Source organism: Scatophagus argus, chromosome 3 (assembly GCF_020382885.2).
Source record: "Scatophagus argus isolate fScaArg1 chromosome 3, fScaArg1.pri, whole genome shotgun sequence".
Lineage (NCBI taxonomy): Eukaryota > Metazoa > Chordata > Actinopteri > Scatophagidae > Scatophagus > Scatophagus argus.
In genome coordinates, this window is record NC_058495.1 from 5,003,094 (window position 1) to 5,025,989 (window position 22,896).

The 22,896-nt window shown below is 39.3% G+C and overlaps 2 protein-coding genes across 2 annotated transcripts; one reads left to right on the forward strand and one right to left on the reverse strand.

The window, feature by feature from the left end:
- The first annotated feature begins 3,134 nt into the window (after positions 1 to 3,134).
- lactbl1b (lactamase, beta-like 1b) lies at positions 3,135 to 15,393 on the forward strand. Its single transcript, XM_046382527.1, has 7 exons — positions 3,135 to 3,245; positions 7,036 to 7,207; positions 8,504 to 8,610; positions 10,361 to 10,518; positions 11,568 to 11,815; positions 12,131 to 12,236; positions 13,141 to 15,393. Exons 1-7 carry the CDS (start codon positions 3,186 to 3,188, stop codon positions 14,117 to 14,119), a joined length of 1,830 nt encoding a protein of 609 aa, XP_046238483.1. The 5' UTR covers positions 3,135 to 3,185; the 3' UTR covers positions 14,120 to 15,393.
- Positions 15,394 to 16,299: 906 nt separating this feature from the next.
- Positions 16,300 to 19,880, reverse strand: nmur3 (neuromedin U receptor 3). The gene is made up of 2 exons (XM_046382540.1): positions 18,971 to 19,880; positions 16,300 to 17,567 (listed from the first exon to the last, which is right to left on the reverse strand). Exons 1-2 carry the CDS (start codon positions 19,809 to 19,811, stop codon positions 17,137 to 17,139), a joined length of 1,272 nt encoding a protein of 423 aa, XP_046238496.1. The 5' UTR covers positions 19,812 to 19,880; the 3' UTR covers positions 16,300 to 17,136.
- Between the last annotated feature and the right edge of the window lie 3,016 nt (positions 19,881 to 22,896).

The following is a 22,896-nucleotide window of genomic DNA, read 5'->3' on the forward strand; positions in this document are numbered from 1 at the left end:
AACATCTGTCGGGGTCCAGCTTCAAGCTCCCAAACCGAGACGAAACAAAAGCGGAATATTTCTGTCCTACCCTTTCACTGTTTCTGGGAAAAGCAGTCAATAGTTTCAGAATCTGAGGTAAGTGTACAAGGAACTGATCAATGCATTATGTCTCATGGCTTAAAATACAGATTATGTAACATGTTTTTCCACAGCCTTGATTCTTGATGCTTTGTAAATGTGACGCATCACTTCGTGTACAAACATGAGATCTGTTCTCGTCTTTAAAAGTGAATGAATTAGAAACCCTCGATAATGATGACTTAAGTTTGTTGTTGCATATTGTTATTACTTCATGCAAAAAATATTACAGTGGCTTTAAATGTAGGCATGAATTTTACCTGACACAAAGTGACTATCACTCTGAAACAATAAGACATCACTACATGTCATCCTAATGAGAGGTATTAGAGATACAGTTACTTTTCTTAGATTTTTTTTTTTTTACTAACTACAGGTCATTTGGGGTGAAAGCCTTTTTCATTACTTAGCTTATATCTTATCAGCTGACACATGTCTTACTATAGACTCATCATGTCTACATCTTTAACACACTGTACTGATTATCTGCCCATATGAGCAACAGCACTGGGGCTAATCAATACATAAATTAGTTGAGATTTTTAACCAGAAAATAAAACCCAGAAATTTAAAGAGTGAATGCTATAATGCACTGTGCACAATACTACAGAAATGTTTATCACTTCACCTTTAAAATTGATATAACATGGAAATGAGTATGTAAAGAGACCTTTTTCAGCTACAGGATCATCATTTCCAATAAACAAACAAACGACTCTGTTGTAATGATGCAGCCTGGCCAGCGCTTAATTTTAGTACCAAAATGCCAGGTCAACTTTTAGCTTCGTGCTGTATATCTGATGGAATTTTGATTTGTTTGGAGGACTAGAAATGTGAAATGTCACACTATGCACTTTATTTGTTTGTTAGTTTTCATTTTTGCGCTTCTGGCTAGTAAGATTGAAGCTGAATATACAGAGTCCACCGTTCTAATCATACTGTGAGTAGCTGACCTTACATTCATACTTCTTTCACAACGGTTCAGTCATCAGTCAACGCCTAAATGTCATCACAGAGGTAATGTCACCTCTGAATGAAGAAAATACCCATGTTATTTTATTTCCAGTCTTTTCATGAACAGGCACACACGACTCCTGCTATTTGGTCTTTGGTGCTTTCTAAGGAAATGTCCACATATTACTTTCTTTAATTTGAAGAAAAGGGGCAGAAGGTTAAAATCTATTTCAGTTCCTGTGTACACTTTGAGCTTGTTAAAGGCAGCAGGGGATCAACTTCATGTGAACTCTGCGTGCCTCTGTGTAGCTCAAGATATTGCTCCAACTAAAAAGAAAAAGCAGTAAAGTCTGTGCGACAAATGGTCAAACTAGCCTCATACTTGTTTGCACATCCAGGACTGCAACACATACACAATATGATGGTAAGTCTGAATAGTTGTTGATTGAAAGAGATTTCATATTGCTGTTCAAAAAGACAGAGAGCAGTCTGAGAAAGAAAGAGGTTTAACAAAAGCATCATAGAACATTGTAAGCTGCAAATTCAACCGATTTTGTCTCCTAGACCGTTAATAACAGTTTACCATCACAATCTATACAGATGGTAAGCTAACTTTGCTTGTAGGCTGCTGGAGACAGTATACCAAAGGCACTGTGTATCCACACAAGAGAATGGCATTGAAAATGGAATTCTATATGTGGCAGTGTAGTGATGAATAATACTGGTCCACCTGAAGAGTTTCAGTTAATGGGTAATGTCCACAAGATTTGGAAAACCTCCAGGCAAATCTTTGAGCTTTAATTGTTGGGAGTCGGGCAGGATGGAAGAGACACTTGTCAGAAGGTAGTTTTAACTGTGGCTCTTTTGCGCCGCATCAGCTGTGTAATGTTTTCATGTAGGATAAAAACAATAGTGGTGCAGTGGTTAGCACTGTCGCCTCATAGCAAGAGGGTTCCAGGTTTGAATCCCGGTCTGGGCCCTTCTATGTGGAGTTTGCATGTTCTCCCTGTGCCTGTGTGGGTTTTCTCCTCCCACAATACCAAAAACATGCACATTAGGTTAATTGGCTACTCTACATTGCCCCTAGGTGTGAATGTGAGAGTGTGTGGTTGTCTGTCTTTGTGTGTCGGCCCTGCGATTGACTGGCGACCAGTCCAGGGTGAACCCCGCCTCTCGCCCGTAGTCAGCTGGGATAGGCTCCAGCTCCCCCGCAACCCTGACAGATAAGCGGTATAGAAAATGGATAAAAACATTAGTTTCCTCCAGAACTGAGCAAGTCTGAGAACTATGAAGAATTCTGATGAACTGCAAGAAACTGAAAAAGTCCCAAGGTGAAGAAATTGGAATGAAGAGTGCTTAATAACTAACCAATCAGATCCAAGCTTGTGATCAGTGTCACTCTTTCGGGAAAAGGATGCTCCTTAAGCACACTGTTTTTCTTAGTTTAAGAGGATAGACAGCCCTTCTTGGGCCTGAAAGTTCTTGAGAAACCACAAACACAGAGAATGATGGGAAACTGAAAAAGCTGATGGCAAAAGCAGAAACCTCTGGCCACGCACAGATGCAAGACTGAGCTTCAACATTCACTGGGTTTTCATTCATTACCAATCTGCTAGCAAAAACAACAATGGTGCACAGCTTGCCAGAAAGTGGAATTTAGTTGCAGTGCTGGTATTGACATGTGACTGAATGCAAAAAGCTCAGCCTGGTTAAAGATCCGAATTCTTTGGATCATCCCTCCCAGTGAAAGTATCCACTTACACTCCAGAGGAAGTGTGCTTAAGTTCCCATAATACATCTATGGGAGAGAAGGATGCTTCATTTCCAAAAGTGAAGTCTGTTCAAGTTCACACCAGGAAAACACCTGGTAATGGAAGAACACTGTCCCAAGTAGCACTGAACAGGATATGCATGTACATGATTTGAATTCTCTACTTCAATATCTTTTAATGTGCTGTGCTGACAGCAAAATCACAGCATGCAAGAATATTCCAAGATACTAAACCTTCCATCTTACTGTAATGAAACAAGACCAAGAAACACTTGCACCACATGTAAGAGCTGTAACTGCTTGTTTTTGTTTTTCGTGTAACAGCTGGTGCAGCCAAACCATGGGTAAGGCAGGGAGCAAAGTCCTCAGAGAGGCATCAGTGGACGGGATTCAAGCACAGGTAAAAGCAGCCACCTCACACACATATGAGCTGTACAAACTCATGCCTGTACACAAACAAACACAAACACCCTCAGACACACAAACACATGTAAACTGCTGTGAGTAAGTGCTGCGGTGGATAAAGGGAGGAGTGTGTGTGTGTGTGGGTCCTGACTCTGGTGAAACGGGCCAGCTGTTGTGCTCTCCAGCTATCACACGTTATGTAACCAGGATCAGCCACAGCTTGCTTTCACACTTTCATTACATACGTACATCTTCCCACATCCCATCATCATACCTATAATCATCAAAGTACATTACTGAGCTTTGACCAAACCATTAATATCTTGTGATTAAGCTTAGTGAAGCAATGATAGTCACTGGATGTTCCCAATGATGGATAAAAATTGTATCAATTACCAAGATTTTCACAGTAGATATATAAGTCAAACCACATCTGTAAGGTTAAATAGAATTTCAAATAGTCATAGACATTGTGTAACCAGATTCTCACCTGTTCTTTTTTGCAGCTCTGTACGTTCTGGATAATCATGTGAATTAAATGTCAACCCTATTAAAAATCCTGTAAATCCAATTTTGCCAGAAGGTTTTCATGCTCAGAATTCCTTTATTTATCCCCGAATGGAAATTCTCATGGTCCCCCTTACAGTCAAAAACATGTTTAGCTTGTTGTCCCTTTGCTTGAAGACCCTCCAGTTTCTCTTTCCCTCCCTCCATCCATCCATCCATCCATCCAGATAAGATAAGATATGCAATCCCGTCAGCTAGTTCTACGCTAAGAAACCTCCAAAGTGAGGTGCCCAGGAGGCATCTGTATCAGATGTCCAAGCCTCTTCAGCTGGCCCATGTCAGTGCAAAAGAACAAAGGCTCTACGTCGAGCTCCCTCTGGGTGTCTGATCCCCTCACCTTATCTCCAAGTCTGAGCTGAGCCATTCTAGGGAAAATAACCTCATTCTTGTACCTTGGTTGCTTGTATCCACATTCTCATTCCTTGGTCACGACCCAGAGCTCATGACCTTAAGTGAGGGTTAGAATGTAGATAGACTGGTAAATTAAAAGCATTTCCACATAATGGTTGACGACACAATTGGCCTGTCTATCAGAGCACTCTGACCTGCTGTTCAGTGCCTAAGCACATGCAAAAACCAGAGCCTTACTCGCAGCGACCCACTGCGTCTCATTGGCTGACACAGTGGTGCTCACCCAGGGACCTGTAGATATCCCCACACGTCTAGTGCCTGTCACCCTCAGAGAGAGAGCCAGTGGGCCAGTGGGTCAGCAGCTCCATGTCGTTCTTTTGGGCTGGGCCAGCGGAGCACCATGGTTCATGGCTCAGTCATCACAGGTTTCCCTATGTTCAGGGGCAGCTTTTTCAGCTTTGTTTTGTGGCTGATTCATAAAGGTATATGAAACCAAGCTTGATCCTAAATATAACTTAGATATGTGTGATGTGGAAACCTAAAGCCTCCAGCAATCATGCACTGAGAATGGGCATTTTCATCAAGAGACATCTTGCTACCAGCAATTAAATTTTTTATATGCATATGCATATTTGTAGATGTATTTTTAAATGAGGGAAAAGACTTAGATCTCATTTTAAGAAATTATAACAAGATAATTTAACTTCCTCAAGCACAGCTCAGAGAACATGCTTCAATTTTAAGTGGGAGTTTAGTTGAGGTCCAAAAAGCTGGGAGGTCAAAACACAAAAAAGAATACCGGAGACACAATGGAACACGATGAGGTGACTTCTGAACAGAGAGAGCACAACATACATATCACATACTGTCTATACACTGACAGAATTAAACACAGGTGAACCTAACTAGACAATCACAGTGGCAGAAACAGAGACGGCGACAGGAAACATGAAGGTACCATCAAAAAAACTAGCAGAATGAAAAACAAGAAACACCAAATGCACTAAGCAGCCTGACTGGAGGATGGGTCAGTCTTTATGTTTTGTTTCTGTCTCTCTCTGTTTCTGTAAATTATGAACAATAATACAACAGTTCAGTGGGCTGGAATAAATACAGAATTATTAATTTAATCTGTTGCTTTATATACGTAAAGAGCTTGTTAATATGCGCCATATTTACATATATATATATATATATGTCTCTGTATTTAACGATGACAACGATGAAGATGATGATGATGTGTGCATTTAAAAAAAAGTGTGTATTTAAACTATAAAATGTATCCTAATGGTTACTGATAGTACATGACTGATTTAGATGTTCATCAGAGTGATGCCCTGTGGAAAGAAAGTGATCTTGTGTGTGGTTGTTTTGGCATAGAGTGCTCTGTAGGACCTACTTCCCTACCAGAGAAGTTGGAGCTCATGCAAAAATAATAACACTATTATTCTATTTTTATATTCTTAATAAATGTAATTAATTGATTTAGTTAATAAAATACATTTTTGATTTTTATTTTATGGCAGTATTGCCTGGAATGGCAAACCACAGATATTAAAATGAAAAGTACCTCAGTCTGAAGAGTAAATCTCTCTCATCTCATGATATGTATCATTATATCATCCAACCCTACAGCCCACTAAGGAGATCAGAGGAGCTGGATTAGAACCCATAAGCATTTCTCTTGAATGTCAAAGTAAGATAAGCTGAAACTTTTAGTAATACTAGTGAAGTGTGTTTTACATTGACTGTCACTGACTGCCATGTAAAAAAGTGACTGTCGCCAGTTGTAGGGATTTATCGATTTTATCGTTTTTTAGGGATATTTTTAGTGAACCCCCAACAAGACAACAAGACAGACTAGAAACACACCACCCAATTTTCATGTTCCATCAGCTCTCCCTTTTTGCAAGAACAGTACAAGGCTTTGGTTGCTTTAATCTGTCCTAAGTGAACAAAGAAGTCATTTGTGTATATTGTTTGCAAGGAACCAAATTAACTGTTATTGCTGTGACTGTGTTTCCAAATTTGAAATTTAACAAAGCTGACAGCGATTAGAATGAAGACGAAGGCAGCACGTCTGATTCCATGTTGTTATCTCAGTTCTACTCAACACCCAAAATCATCTGTCATTCTCTCACACAGCTGATCCAAATTCTTGGCATCCAAGTGATTGTGCATTTCAGCTCATGCTCTGGCTAAAGGGCACAACCCCTCACACTATCTTGTCTTGCGTTGGCTGAGTGGGTGCCATCTTTGTCAGCTTGCACGGCTCGGTGGTGGGCTCCACAAGGCGAAGCTGGACTGAAGTGAATTGATTCACGGGGATTAGGGATTAGAAGTTCCCCGCCTGCTTTGGTGGAGTAAATCTGGGGATTATGATGTCAACAGCCTGTGGCTGCAGGAGAGGAAATTGAATTGTGAGGGATGGGAGCACCGATGGCCTGGGATTACAGCACAGTCAGTGAGACAACAGAGATGGGAGTCCGGGTCTGTGCCTTCCTCTTGCTCAGCAAAACCTCCAAGGAACACCCTTTACTGCCTTTGGAGTGTAGGAATCCTTAGAACTAAGTCTGAGTAAATGTTTAGGATGTTGATTGAGTGATAAGAAGATTTCTGTGTCACTGATAATCCTGCTCTGCACTAGCCTGTGAAGCATCAGGTGGTGAGTACCGCTAAGTGCAACAGGGATCACTTGTGTAGCTATATAAGCTGACAGGAATTTTTGCCTGCTCTTACAACAAAACTTAACATGGCAAAGAATCTGTGGTCCCACCCTTCAGAAAGGACAAACTTTCGTCAGTGCACGTCCTGAATCTTAAACACATTCCTTGCTTACCGTGTGTTGTTGTGTGTTTATATTAAAGCCAACTCCTGCTGTAGCTGCGCCTGCTGCTACCATTACATTCGAAGGACTCACTAAAAGCGGCAAGATGAAGGTGAAATGGACCCAGCTGGGTTTGGTGTTCTTCCTCGTTTTATCACTGGTGATGACTGGATGTTTCCTCTGGCAGTATCAGCTGCCAAAACTTCAGCCAGGTAAGACTAAACACCACTGATAACAGGAGGTGGATCACATTACATATGAGATGTTTTTTGATACAGATAAAAAAGTCTCTGTAATATTGTTGCTGGCAGGTGAAAACGTACTGAAACTGAAAGAGCTGTTATTATATGGCGAGTGGGATTTTGAAGCAGTGCATTAGAACACCCCCTCTTACACCCCCTATTTTTATTGAAGTTAACTTAAATCAACAAAATTATAGTCTGTCACACAGGGAATGTGTGACTGCAGATTCTTCCCTGTTTATGACATTCAACACTGAATCTGTCAACATGCAAAGTTGCTATTTCTCATCTGATCTGACGGCCACGGAGACCCACTCTGCACTTCCAGCTGCAGCTTTGATAATCAACAGATTCCTTTCTCATAATTAAGAGATATAGATCTCACAATGAATAGATAAAACAAACTTGCAATTATGTGATCTTTATCTTGACAAAGTGTTATCCCCCAGATTCTGCCAGTGTGAATAATTGGCAGTACCATTACAAGTGTAAGATCACAGATGGCTGTCGTTTAAAACAGGCTGAACAACTGGACTTGACAACAAGCAGTACAAGTTTTCTTTTTTTTTTTTTTCTAAATCAAAGAGTGCAAATAACATTCAGGATTGCCCCCTCAAGATCAACGTAAATGTCAAACACAGAGTCAGAATGTGTCCTCCAACTGCCAGCTGTACAAGCAGTGCTTTCAATCATTAAGTTTGGTTTAAATGTGGTGACACCTAATTATAGAACCTCATCAGACTCCTTAGTGTCAAACAAGGCACGCAGCCAAGATGATTTATTCTCCAAACAAGGTCCACGTTTGTAATCTCTGCATGATAAAGCAACATTAGGTGACATTATTAATAGGAAAAGCAAGGCCTCTGATTCATATTTTCCAATGAGTGATACATCTTTTTATGTTCCAAAAAACTAATTTTTCATGTATGGCAGTCATTTAGAATGAAAAGGTAAATGGAGACCTGAAGCTACAATGGAGCACACTGACACATCCTTATTCATACAGAGTTCACACTGGGACAAGGCTGCATCTCTTTTTATCTTGTTGTACATCCTATCAAATTGTTTCCTGTAAGATCAACATGAATCATAAGGAGGGAATTAATGAATCCCTAAGCTAGATAATATATCACATTATGTTGTTGTATGTTGTTGCTCTGTCAATACATTATGCTATTAAATAGCAAGTGGAAATTACAATAGTCTGTCCCCTGGTGGCTCTTTCATTTTATCTTTTTCCTTTCTCATTTCCCATCCACCACCCAGGTGAGGAGATGGGTCGCAATGCCAAATCAGAGATGATGTGCCCCCGTTTTCCCGAGCCTCTCCCACTGGAGCACCCTATCCCTAGTCTGAAAGAGGCCCTGGAAAAGGTGAGAAGAGTTGTTCATCATGTACAGGTTTAAATCTGAGGTCGTGTTTTTGTCATGTCAACTCAAGTCTGAGGAAATTTACAAGCTGACTGTGGTAATCCTTCACACCAAATGCCGTTGCCTTTGACAGAAGGAGATTAAAGATATAGTAGATGAAAAATGGAGTGTCTGAGCAAAAGGTTGTTTTTCTATACGTCAACGGTGTTCACACTAGATCATCCAAATGAGAACCTGAGAATAAAGAGTAGTGGGTGCACATTAGTGATGAGGACATAACCGTATGTAGTGAAGCAAAAAATTAATATCAGCTCCAAAATTTGGCTCATTAATATGAAGCTGGCAGAGGTTTACCGATTAGATTTCAGTTTACTTGTACTGAAAAAAAGCCTTTCATCTCTGTCACCAAACACCTAAAGCAAACTGAAAATGAAAACCAATCAGAAGAACCATTTGATATTCATTATAATGACAAGTTGTCTTTTGCTGCTGTCTACCTTTAATTAATTCAATCTTTTGGCAGTTCATTTTGAAGAATAATTTTGGTTTACCTTCATTTAACATTTCTCCAAATGGAATATAATTGATAGACTGTGCTCATTAAACTAATATCTTTTGCGAAGTGGGACATCAAAGTAATTGCTCCAGGATTTCATATTGCAGCTAATAAGGGACCCTTGTCAAAGTAAAAGCACACTGAACGAAGTTTAAAAATATTGTGAAACAGTACATTGGTGCTGTCAATACAAACTGCGTAAGTGTTAATCTTGACTGTGCCTCTTTCGATATGTTGTATTGCTGTTAGAAACCACCAACACATGGATTTATGTCACCTATAACTAAAGGAATTTACATCATCTGTCCTGCAGTGGTGGTGGAAGCATTCAGGGTCTTCAAGTAAAAGTATGCCACATTGTAAAATGCTATTCAAAGTTATGTATTTAAAAGTTATGTATTCTAAAACACTACTAAGCTACTATAGTATTATGAGCCAAATGTATCTAAAGCAAACATAAAAGTAGTTGTTCTGCAGAAAAAAAAAAAAAAATTTAGTTTTGGTGTATTAGTCCAGTTAACAGTTAAAACTGATCCAAAATCCACCTGATACTTAATACTGAGTTAACTGTCCTGCCCTCACTCTCCTACTGAATAAGACAAGTGCCGGTGAAATGATCTTTTTTCACCACTGGGCATGGGTCTGGCCTCGACATGCTGGACCTCTCACTAGAACGGTGTTTTTCATTCCTCAGTTTCACTTGACATTTCTAAGTGCTTTCAATTGCGTTGCTCTGCAGTTATTTATTGAGTGACAGCAGAAGGTAGGGGATGTTCGTTGTGGTGTTCTTTTTTGTTAATTTAAATAAATTATTAAACGTGTTGAAAAAAGAACCATGAAAGATAAATTATTTAAATGAAATCATCTGAGATATTTGACAGGGCTCTTTCTCTGATGAATTTGAAATGTGAGGCCTAAAATACACACTACTTTAATTGCGAGAAATAACAAGCCAGCCATTTTACCAATTTATCCAAAAAATGAAAACACTCAAAGAAAGTATGAAAAGACGTAAGACATGCTGTCCTGCCAAACTGACATAAAACGAATTCTCAATTTTAAAACAAATTTTGAAATGTCTGAAAATGTGCAGACTCAATTAACAATATTTTAAACTCAATTTTAAAGGGGAAAAAATGTTCATAAATGTTATAACTTCAAGAATAAACTACTCACTTCTTGCTCTGTCTCATCCAGGTGGATGTTTTGCTGCGGCAGAATGTCAATCCCATCAGCCTTCCCTCTCTGTCGGCCATTGTGATCTTAAATGACACTGTTTTGTGGACTGGCAACTTTGGAAAAAGAAATGGCAGTGACCCTCTCTCGGGACCCCCCAATGAGTACACAATTTACAGGTGATTTACAAAAAAAATAAAGATTAAACAATTTAGTGCAATGAAAATTTTATAGAATAAATTCATCAAGTACAGAAAAGGAAACATAATAAAATAAGATGTGGCTAAATTCTTCTATATGTTAAATCTGACTGGAAAATGCAGTGAGACATTGTACAAATGCGCAGACATAATGTCTGGCCTCAGTAAGTCTGCAGCCAAACCATATAATTTAAATCTCTAAAGATGTGACATTTAAAATGAGTGCATAAAGATCCACTGAGTTCAGATGTACTCTCAGTGCTTTGACTTATTCACAGCTGCTCTTGAAAGGGCTAATGTTCCATTCCAGTCATTTTTCCACAATTTTCTTATGTAACTTGTTAAGTGCAAGTGGATGCGCAGATTACTGTGAGAGTTCAAGAGTAAGTAGTGGGAACTGACAATATTTTGAGTGTTTGCAATCAAAACAACCCTTTTTAACATCTACCTGTACTTTGAACAGCTTTTACATTAAAATCCTTCTTTACTTATGGGTAGTTAGGAGTACAGCTGATGTTCGGTGGAGTCACCAACCATACACCAAGGTGTAGATTTGGACTGTTGGTTTATTTATAATGAAAAAAATAGTAAAACAAAAAGAAAATCAATATCAGTTTAAGGGTACAATAAATATTGCGCTCTCCAAAGCACCACAGTCTCCAAAGCACCACACTAGTTTTGTTTTTAGCTGAGTTAACCCTCTCTCTCAGCAGCAGTGGTCATTCTAAAAGAGGCATTGACTAATTTAGATAACAGTGTGCAGTCAGTGTTTGGATGGAAGGTTTTCAAGACAACACAGCAATAGTTAGCCTGTTCTGAACAGGAACTGCAAAGGTGCTAACAATAGCTCTATTTTAATCTGACTCAAAATACTTTTAGTTAGTTTACTGTTATAGTGTTGTGTACTTCTGTTACACAGTCCACTATGAGAGATTTTTTTTATTAATGTGTGCCAACATAAATACATTTGTGAGGTATTTTCTGTGAGATCATTAAACAGTTGCTTTGCTCTGTTATCTGTCTTTCAGAATTGCCAGCTTATCTAAAATCTTCCCGACGCTGATGCTCTACAGGCTGTGGGAGGAAGGGAAGATTGGCTCCCTAGATGATCCTCTGGAGAAATACGTGGAGAACTTCACCATCAAAAACCCTTTGGGGAAAACACGGGACTCGGAGTTAAAATATGTGACAGATGGTCTGATATTTCTGGACAGTGGAGAGGTTCAGATCCGCTCTTCTTCAGTCACCCTTCGAAGGATGGCCAGTCAGCTCTCAGGTACATACAGAGGATTTTACAGAGCACCTTCAAATGGAATACCTATGAGCTGAGAAATGCTGTGATATGACACAAGGCTGTGAGATCTAATCAGATACAATATACAATAATACTATATATAGACCTATGACCTTAGGTCTATATATAGGTCTATATATATATATATATATAGTAAATAATTTAAGTCATTATTTATAACAAGATACTGGTGAATACAAACACAATCTGTCGGATATATTTACTGTTTTTTTGTGTTAATCTTAATTTTTGGTTTTTTTTTAAAATTTAACACTGATTTACTTTGGGCTGATCCAGGCCTACCCAGGAGACTCCGGGCCACAAATCTGCTTTGGAAAGGAAAAACACAATCTGCAATCAATCTGCTTCAAGATGACGTTCTTGTCGCAGACCCAGGCACCAAGTAAGATTTGTTATACTGTCTTAATTACAGTATTTCAAAATGTACATTTTGTTACACAATATGGAACGGTAAATTGTATGAAAAGGCATATCTTTATTATTACTTATTTATTATTGTTTGTTTACTGATTTAGTATTACTCGGTGTATATTTGAAGGTGCCGGGATTCCAACATATATAAAATCTTTTTTCTCAACTAACACACTGTTGCCACTGTTAAAAATATTATCGTACACCACTTCTGACATAAAACATGCCGTATATTTCCTTTTTAAAAAAATGCATTTGCACACATGTGTGCATATTGTGCTGATAGGTAAAATATTTGACCTTCAAGTAAAAAAATTGCTCAAATAAAATTTAAATAACTCAGAGACCTAAATTTTTACAATAAACCTACACGGGAGCGACCTTTGGCACTGAGTTCTTTAAGTTTTTTGCTTTTTGGACTAACTAAGCCAGAGGTACTGACTTCTGAGTTCTCTTTGGTTGTTTACTTTACTAAATTAATTTTATTTATTAAGGACCATGTAAAATATTAAACTTCATCAACATCATCATCTGATGCACAACAGTTAGCTTAAATGTTCATGTGTAGTTCCAATGTGCATTTCAGTTTTTGCACAGATTAAACAAAGAACATGTGACGTATTAATTAGTGAGCTTTGGCAGAGCAGGTTGGAAAATATATGCCAGGTTGTTTCCTCCTTTTCAGGCTTTATGTCAAACTAAGCTAAGCATCCTGTAGCTGTAGCTTTTGTATCCTTCCTACAGAGTGGTATTGATCTTCTCATTTCCCAATTACTGAACTATTCCTCCAAGATAGGTGCAAAATGCCAGCATGGAAAATCTGCATGAACAACCAGATTTTTGAGACACTTTCTGTGTCTTTAACTTCCTTCCAGATGTCACTACAGTAACCTTGCATTCTCGCTGCTGGCTCATGTGATGGCTGAGCGAGTGGCTGCAGTTGACTACCAGCGATGGATCACAGACAACATCCTGGACCGGCTGGGGATGGAGGACACTGGCTTTGACATCACCCCAGGGCTCCAGGGGCAAACAGCGGTGGGAGTGTACTCTAACGGAAAACCAGCTCCACTCTATGACCTGGGCTGGTACCGACCTTCTGGTCAGATGTTCTCCACAGCAGCGGACATGGCCAAGCTCGCCATGATGCTGCTGGGTGCTTATCACCGCAAGCTGTTGGAGCCAGACTCTTTGAAGATCATGTTGACCCCACTCTTCAGGTGCGATAAGGACTACTTTGCCAACCATACTGGGACACCATGGGAGGTTAACGAACAGATGGGCTACGAGGTGGTGCGTAAAGATGGTGATCTCGATGGCTACTCAGCCACCTTCTCCTTGGTGCCCAGACTGAAACTTGGCCTGGTGGTTCTAATGGCTGGTAGCCGGTCTCAGAACCAGGATGTGGTCACCAAGGCCTACAACCACATCATCCCAGCCATAGAAAAAGCCTTCAGGGAGGCCAAAAAGGTCCTCTTTGCTCCACCAAACCCAGATCCTTATATTGGATTTTTCACCTACAGCAACATCACCTTCTATGAGATCAAAGTTGGGCCAGACAGAGTTCTGATCATGCAGCAGTTTGGGCCTCAGATTGAAGAGCTGATCCCAGAGAAGTACAGGACAATAAAACTCAACTACCTGGTTGATCGGGTTTTCAGAGTGGTTTTTGAGAAAGAGTACCCTTGTGTTTTGCAAGTAGGCACGGCCTCAGTGTCCTTGGAAGCCCAAGATGGCCAGTTATTTAACTTCTATATGTTTGACAAGCAGGGTTTGTCTCCTGGTTTTGATGCACCAGGACTGAACACATATAATGTGGTCAGAATAGCCCGCAGGCCTTCCTTCTCAAGTTGAACTGCAGCAATGATGCATCCTACAGACAAATGGTATGTCCTTGGGATATGTGAAGGTCAACAAAAAGGTTGTGAATGTATAAAACCAAATGGAAAAGTCTGAGTTGAAGGTGGGATTGTGAGAGCACAGAGAGAGACAGAAACCTGTATAATGTCTTGCACAGAAAATTAATCCTTTCTGCTGAATGATGTATATGACTGTCCTTTATTATGCCTCCTAATGAACATCCACATTATGGTGATATGGTACATGTGTTTTTCTGGCTTGCATTTAAACCACTCAAACATAGTCTTGACCTCTTCTGTCTTTGAGTTTTTATGAGAGAAAACAGCAGAACTGGCTCACAACAAACTCCTGTTGTGGTCATTTACATGAATATTTATGCACATTTAATTATTTTCAATTCTTGGGCAGTTCCACGAACTCATCGGCTCATACATATTCATCCTTCATTGGTGAGAGGAAAACAATTAATAGAATTTCTTTATTAAACTATGAACTATGGTTGTTAGAAGGTTAAATTAGGATATTTTCATGGCACTTGAATATGCATCACTTTCACAACAATACAGATGTTGTTAAGGGTAGGTTACAGAACTGCTGATTTAATCTTAACAATCACACACCTACATGTGACTAAGATGCAAAATATTTTGGCTCCCCAATATGACATGATTGAGGACAGAGAGGCTTTTGGCTGCCTGTGTGACTCTTTGCTGTTTAATCCCCAAAAATGGACTAGAATTTTTTTCCGACCTCTAACACCAAAATGAGACTGCTGCAGGAAAACGACAGATTCAAGTGTACAAAAATAACCCTCATAACGCAAAGGCTGATGTTTCACTTTTCATATGAAATTGCCTGTCTGGCAGTGTGATGGAAATGGAACAGATATTGGAAATGTTACTCTTGAAGCATCAGGTGCAACAAGTTGACGGAATGTGAAGTCAGTGCTGGCTAAAAATAAATCTATTGTATCCACTTTATTTGGCAGTGGATGATTGAAACCACCATTGAACTATGTAATGCATTGTTGTCGCAGCCCAAGGATTGAAGCTCATTCTGATGGATGGAGAGAGGAAAAAGTAATTTGGGTCATGCAGTAGTGTAAGCCAGTTCTGAAACAAAATTGTTCCAATATGCAAAAGAATCCATGTGTTGATTCTCTGCTGTTATTGGGGCTTGTTATTTTTGGTAAGATGTCAGATGGTGCTTATGCAGCCTTCAGAAAGGCAACAATCACACAATGCAATCATGATGATGAATAAAACTCTTCAGCATTATGCTACATTCACATTTCAATCATCAAAGTTACAAAACATCGAACACAGCCAGGAATTACCTTGAAAATAGAAAATAACAAGAAAATAATAGCTATGTGTGGACAGCTTTGACATTTATTACTGTAGCTTTTAAATTAAGCATTATACAATAGCTTTAATCAGTTTTCAACCTTAAAACGACAGTGAACAAGAGCTCAACAACCAATCTAACCATGTACATGATTGCTGGTCGTGCAAGAAGAGAAAAAACAAGCTCACAATGAAGCATGACATCCCTTTTTTGTTTTTTTACTAAAACATAGAGAATTACTTGACCTGCTGCCCAGCAATGTACACATTTGTGAAACAAGAACAAAAATAAATTATCATTCCAGTCAGATATGATTGTCTTATTTTCCCTCTGGATTCACTCTCTAAGGCAGGGGTCAGCAACCTTTAGCATAAAAAGAGCCATTTGCCCTGTTTCCCACCAAAATAAAACCCACTCAGAGCCACAAAATCTATTTAACCACTAAACTGAAAGCAACACCACATTGTAGCTTCCTTAAACTTATGCTTTATATATGAAAACTATAGTATGTTACTTTTATGAAATCAATAAACTTAAAACAGTAAACGACAGATTTTTATTCTCCATTTTTAACAACTCAAAACACTTAATTCTTTTGTACTTTGAGAGAAAAAGACACCGGCACTTATACATTTGTTTCCAAATAACATAATGTATAAATATATTAGGGCTGTACCAACGTTAACGTGTTAACGCATTAGGGCTGGGCAAGCCAACCTGTTAATTAATTAACATCGACAATTATTACTTTTAAATTTTATCCCGCATTCGCAGTTTGTTTTTGTGAGCAAGTGAGCGACGGTTAGGTAACTAGTGAGCAACGGACTTTAAAAATAATTATTATGACAAAAACAACAGCGCGGTAAAATTAATTAATTTAATTTAAAGCGTTAAATTGTACAGCCTTAAAATATATATGAAATAAAATAAAAAAATGTTTGCTACTTTCTCACCACATATTAAGCATACCGGTAAACCAGTTTTGACAGCAGCAATAGCAAACAAATCTGTCCATGAGGGATTAAACGATCTATTTTCGTCTGAAACTTTTCTCTTCTTTGATTTGTCCATTGCTAGCTTACCGGGGGCCAAAATAAGTCACTTTTTTGGCAGCAACAGGTGTCGCAAACAGGACGTCGCGGATATTTTGATCGACAAAATATTAAAACAAGGCATGTGGCTCCGGAACCGTGGGTTGCTGACCCCTGATCTAAGGCATACAGCAGACCCAGTAAGACAGCAGGTGGAATATACAGGCACTGTTGAACTATGTTACCCATAATAGCCTAACAAACAAATTGCATTCTCCTACAAGCTCTTTAATGACATCTAATAAGTTCATCAATCTGACATTTTGGACAGATTAAACAAACACAATATAATTTGTTAATTAATGTGTTACTGAGTGAGATTTAAAAGTGCTAGTTGGTGGCTTTTGTTACCTTCGGAAAGAGCCAGGGTAGCTGTCTGCCCCTGTGTCCAGTCTTTGTGGCAAGCTACGCAAACCATCTCCTGATGTTCATTTCATTCTTGATAGATAAGAGAGTGGTATCCGTATCTCATCTGACTCTATGTAAGAAATCATTTAAGCATATATCCCAAAATGTCCAAACTATTCCTTTTAAGTGATTTCTGTTTATTAGCTTGTTCAAAACAAATCTCAGTTAGAACACAGAGGTCTTGCAGGTCATCTCTTTACATGTGCATGTCAGGATTGCAGTGTCCATGCTCAGTGTCATGTCAGAAGACAGCAAAGGGATGAAAGTATTGGAATCCTTACCCTCAGGGTGAGCTCGGGAGCTTGACAGAGAGGGAGCCAGTAAAATCTTAGGGGATGGCGGAGAGTCTCTGACAGAGCTATTGTCCTCTGCCTGGGAGCACATGAGTTCTCGAAAACACTCCCTGAACCTTGTGGAGAGTAGACTGTAGATGATAGGGTTGACTGCTGAGCTGAGGTAGAATAGGACACCTGACAGGAGGTGGACGTACTGATAAATGTTGTGCATCAAATCGGTCCACTGGGTGATGGAACTCCACAGGAGCCGCTCGATGTGGAAGGGCGCCCAGCAGACTCCAAATACTGTGACCACAATTGCTAAAGGAAAGAAAGAATGAGGCTGTTTAAAAGATGTTAAAATCTAATATTGGCTTAACAGTCACAAGCCAAAAATGTCAAGCCCACAGCATAGACCACCCAAAATCACTTCAATAACACATTTAAACTTAACTCATAAGATTTGGTTATGTAGATTTAATTTATGAATAAAATTATTGATGTGAACACAAAATTTGATACAAAGCTTAATACAGTGAAGCCTTAAAAACTTTACAAACATGTCACTGAGAAGCAGAGGTTGCTGCTGCTTTACTTGCTGAAAACGCACTCTTACATTCCTCTCCTCATAATCCATGCATAAGGCTCTCAGCATGTCCTCCCTGTTGGTGGTGCAGCAGATGCAGGCTGTTTGGCTATTTACAACGGTAGACATATTGCAGCAAGCAAGCTGACTTTGCACTGGACTTTCTTGCAGTCCACACAGTGACAAGATGATGTGAGAAATGCAAAATATTAGACACGTTGGTTCTTTCTTTGTGAGATCACTAAGTCTTCCCCTTAGTGATTGGAAAAATCATCTTATTCCACAATGTTGTGTATTTTTTTTGTAAATTTTCCGCTAGAACTGGATGACTTTGAGCAAGCGTTGGCTGCACAGTACAATTTTGTCTTGACTGACCCACAGAAACAGGTAAGTAACATTTAAATGAGGAACTCGGATATAAAGGGAAACAAAATGCTACACCTTAGCAAAACCTTTGTATTGTAACCTTCATCTCAAACAGATAATTATATTTTGTGAACCATACTTTTCAAATAGGTCTTAAGAACCCAAAATCTGTTTCAAATCAAGCATGTTTTAATCAGATTTGACTGATACTCACGTCTCAATGGTAACGTGAACTAATAGCTGTTAGTCTGATTTTTATATTGCTAAATTCCGATTGGCTTTAGAAATACCTGACATGTCATTTGTGAAAATACTAATTATGCTCCAACCTTGGCAGATCATATTAAGCTGATGTGGATATCATTACTTGCACAAAGAAAAGTTCAGATGAATTCAAGTGTTGCTTGATGCTTATTTTGTTTGTGGCAGAATAATATTTAAATGATGGATTCATCAGTCTAGAATGAAACTCCTCATAAAGAATTGACTGTTAAGAAAGAAAACTTAAATTCTGTGAAATCTCATCTCATCATCTCGACTGCAAAGGTAATAGCATGTAAAACAAGAAGACACCCTTCAGAATACAAATGATCCATACAAAGAGCAGACAAACCTTTTTGCTCTTTGTTTTTCTCACGTTTTGTCTTTGTGAACATGTCTTGACATAGACAATATGGATTAGAGGGGATCTGCTTACAGATCACAGCAGCCGTTCACAGTAAGGCATGTTATTGGAAGAGACAAAGAGAGAAAAAAAAAAAACAAAACTCACAAAGCATCTTGTTGACCTGCCTCCTGCGCCCGTTCATGTTCAGCTTCCTTTGGATATTGCTGCCACTGTTTTTTCCCAAGTTCCCACTGGGAAGTCGCCTTTCTCTGCCCAGATGAAGACCCATCACCAGGTACAGCACGCTGATCACCATCATGGGCACAAAATAGAAACACACTGTAGTGATCTGCATAACCATGTTATAGATCCACAGTGGCTTCAGCACAGTGCATATGGCCGACTCCTCCATCCTCTCTGGCAGGTAGAAGATGCCATGCAGAGAAGTGTTTGGGATTGCGCAGATCATCGACACAAGCCACACGATGGCGATGACCCGCTTGGCGTGCTGATTAGTCGACAGGTACCGCGTTTTGAGCGGGTGCAACACTGCTATGTACCTTTCCACGCTCAAAGCTGTGACATTGAGGATTGAGGCAAAACAGACCGTCTCAAATAGGAAGGTCTTGAAGTAGCAGCCACCCTCCCCAAAGGGGAAGGGGTAGTTCTGCCACAGGTCATAAATCTCAAGGGGCATCCCGAACAAAAGCACAAGGAGGTCTGACACAGCCAGACTCACCAGATAGAGGTTGGTGGGGTTGCGCATCTTCTTGTGCCTTGCTATCACTGTGCACGTGAGCAGATTTCCTGATAGGCCGATGAGGAAGATGAGAAGGTAAACACTAGTCACAGGGAGGAAGAAGGGAGACTGTTTTGGGCCCAGGATGTCAAGGAGGTTGACTTCATTGTCTTGGTCGCTGGTGTAGTTCTCAGTGGCGTTTTGTAGCATGCTGGTGTTGTGGAGTTTAGATATGTTAGAAAGGGAGCCGTGCAAAGAGAGTTCCATCTCAGAGAGGAAAACCGGAGGAACAACAGCAGGTGTTAGCACATCCTGCACTGATTTCTGGGTTTGATCAACACTGAGAACCTGTGATAAAAAGAAGAAACAAAAAGTGCTATCAGATGAGGATATCACTTAATTAACAGCTATATGGTGATTCATAATGCAGTCAAACTCCAGTTAAATACTTTTTTGTCATGTTTCATAAATGGCATAATCAAAGCACCTGGGATCTAACTGTGTCTTAACAAAATCCCTTAAAAGACCGAAATATTTTCTACAGGAATTTAGGATATTAGTGTGATATCTGAATACATGTTACTACAGCTGCCTCACGATTATTTTCATTATCATATTCTAAACAAGGCTTCATATTTCAGAATTTTAAATCAGATAATTGTTGGGAATTTTTCAGAGACTGAATGATTGTCACCAGTCTAAGTAAGTAAGGTTGTTTTGATGCCAATATCAGTACTGGAAATGCCTCCAATACAGCCTAAAAACACTGGATCAGGTATCAGTGAGCACACAAGTCTACGCACCAATCGAATTACACGACCCTGTTACTTCCCAGCAGCATCCCACATACTCCTATGCAACACTGTAGATTTTTTACTGCACAGATAGCCAATATCTTTAAACGTCAAGCAACTTGTGTAACTTGAACATGTCAGCAAAACTTGACATCTGTCTTTTGCATATCCTTTGGGTGACAGGGGAAATACGCTGAGCCAAAAATGCCAGTAAAATCAACCGCATCTTAACTTTCTGGAAATCAGTTCTTCTTTGCAGCTCTAAAACAGCAGCCGACACAGCATGTAGAGCAGTGGGGCCACTTGCGGCCACTGTTTAAGAGCAGTGCAGAAGTGCCAACCGGACTGTATTTAGTCTGACTCAAAGTGCTTTACAACATGGGCCAGCAGCCACCCATTCATGAACACATTCATACACTACAAAGGCTACCATGGAGGATATCATAACCATTCATATGAGCTCTCACACACAGATGGTACAGCCACTGAGAGCAGTTTGGGATTCAGTATCTTGCCCAAGGACATTTTGACAAATAAACTGCCCCACTGACCTTGGAATGTAGTGGACAAATACTCCACCTAGCAAAATGCCAGCAATCCGACAATATATTTCTGTGGAAAATCCCACCAGCAAAGCAGCAAAACAGGCTTTTTGAAAAAAAAACAATTGTTACTTATTCCAATAGCTAACTTATAACAGTAATGCAATGCTCTCTATGAGGGTGCATTGTCATGTTATATATATTCATTATATCGCTCTAATGTAATAAAGACATGGTTCAGGAATTAGCCTATTCTGACCGCTGCACCACTATGCTGTAGGTACCATTTGTAGTACTTGTACTATTGTACTATTGTACTATTTGTACTTGTACTATTTCCATTGTTCAAATAAAGGGATTAAAACAAACTGATGATGATGTTGATGTCATCAGATGTCATCTGATATATCAGTAATCCAACAAACCTGTTGGATTCCATTGCTGTTGGATCTCCATGGTTACACCCATGTTTATCAATCAAAATACATTTTGGATGTGTTTGATTGTTAAGAAAAACAATTCTTATTGCACTTTCACTTTTCACGTAAGGAGGCTCCGTAGCTATAATCTTCTCTAAATTACATAATTTCCGCACACAGATCCCTTATGAGAAAAGACATTTTCTTTTTCAATTGTTTCTTCATGACCCATGAAGTAACAACTGAGTAAAAAAATAGTCATTGAGGTGGTAGATTCACTCTGTGCGCTGAGAATTATTGCTTTTGCTGCCACACTAATGTGGTTTAAAACATTCTCATCAGCTGGTGAATGCTGAGAATAATTGCCATTTCACACCCTGCGCTAATAACTGTTAATGGCTTCTCAGAAGGTTAATTATGTTGCCGCATCTCATGCATCACCTTACAAATCCAAGGTTATGTGACTTGCACGGTATGAGCTGCGTTGTTGAAATTAACCTTAACAATTCTACATAATGTTCATCTAATATTTCTTTTGGCAGTGAGCTGGCAGTGAGATTTCATGAAATTCTGACAGTTTTTCATCTGTGTAAAATGTTTAAAATGTTTTTCTTTAAGATGTTTAAGATCGATTAACGCGTTTTGGATAATTAAAGCCTCAACCAAAGAGTAGACAAAGATAAAAAATACGACGATAATATGCAGAATATTTCAAACCTGATAACACATGATAGTAGCCTGTAACTTTTCATATCGAGTAATACTGAAAATGAAAATGAACCTCACCTTGACGATGCTGGTCTGCCACCGGCTCCTCACAACGCGCTCTCTGCGTGGTCATGATTGGAAATGAGGAAAGTAAGCAGCGCACATGAGGCGAATTATACACATATATATGGATATATTGTGCATTACAAAAAAACAAAAACAAAAACGGCGCATGCAAAAGTTGTAGGACCCGCTTCTGGTCTGCACAGAGAAAGAGGAGAGATGGAGGCTCCACAGAGGAGGATGGCAAGTGCGCTGCAGCCACGTCCCTCTCCAGATCCAGATCTTAAACTGGTGATATGTAAAGGATGGGAGAGAGAAAGAGAGGAGAGGGGGAGACAGAGACCATGCATACTTTATTTAGTTAAAAAATAAACATAATACATAATACGTCTAAAATAACATTTCTATACAGTGTAGCTACTGTACTTTATTAGGCTGCTAGTTCTTCTTTTCAAGTCTTGTTAATATTCTGTTATGCGCCCTGGAAACACTAGGGACCGCACACAAGTTAAAACGGGGGGAAGGGGGCAGAAAGAGGGAGAAAATTGTGTCTTTTTAGTTTTGATCAAGGCATGATAGTCTAGATTATTTGGGAGAGCAGTGGAAGGTGTTTCAGTGCTTTCTCATCTCCATTATTAGTACTACCAAATAACAAATTCTACAATATCATCTAAAAAGATAGGATATAAATAGGGATTTTTGGAATTTTGATGAAATGCCAGTTAATTTTTATGAAACTGGCATTTCGTGATGTTTCCAGTTTGACCAGTGTCTTGTCACATTACTTCACTGCAAATGTAATGTTGGAGGCATAGTTCTCCCAGTA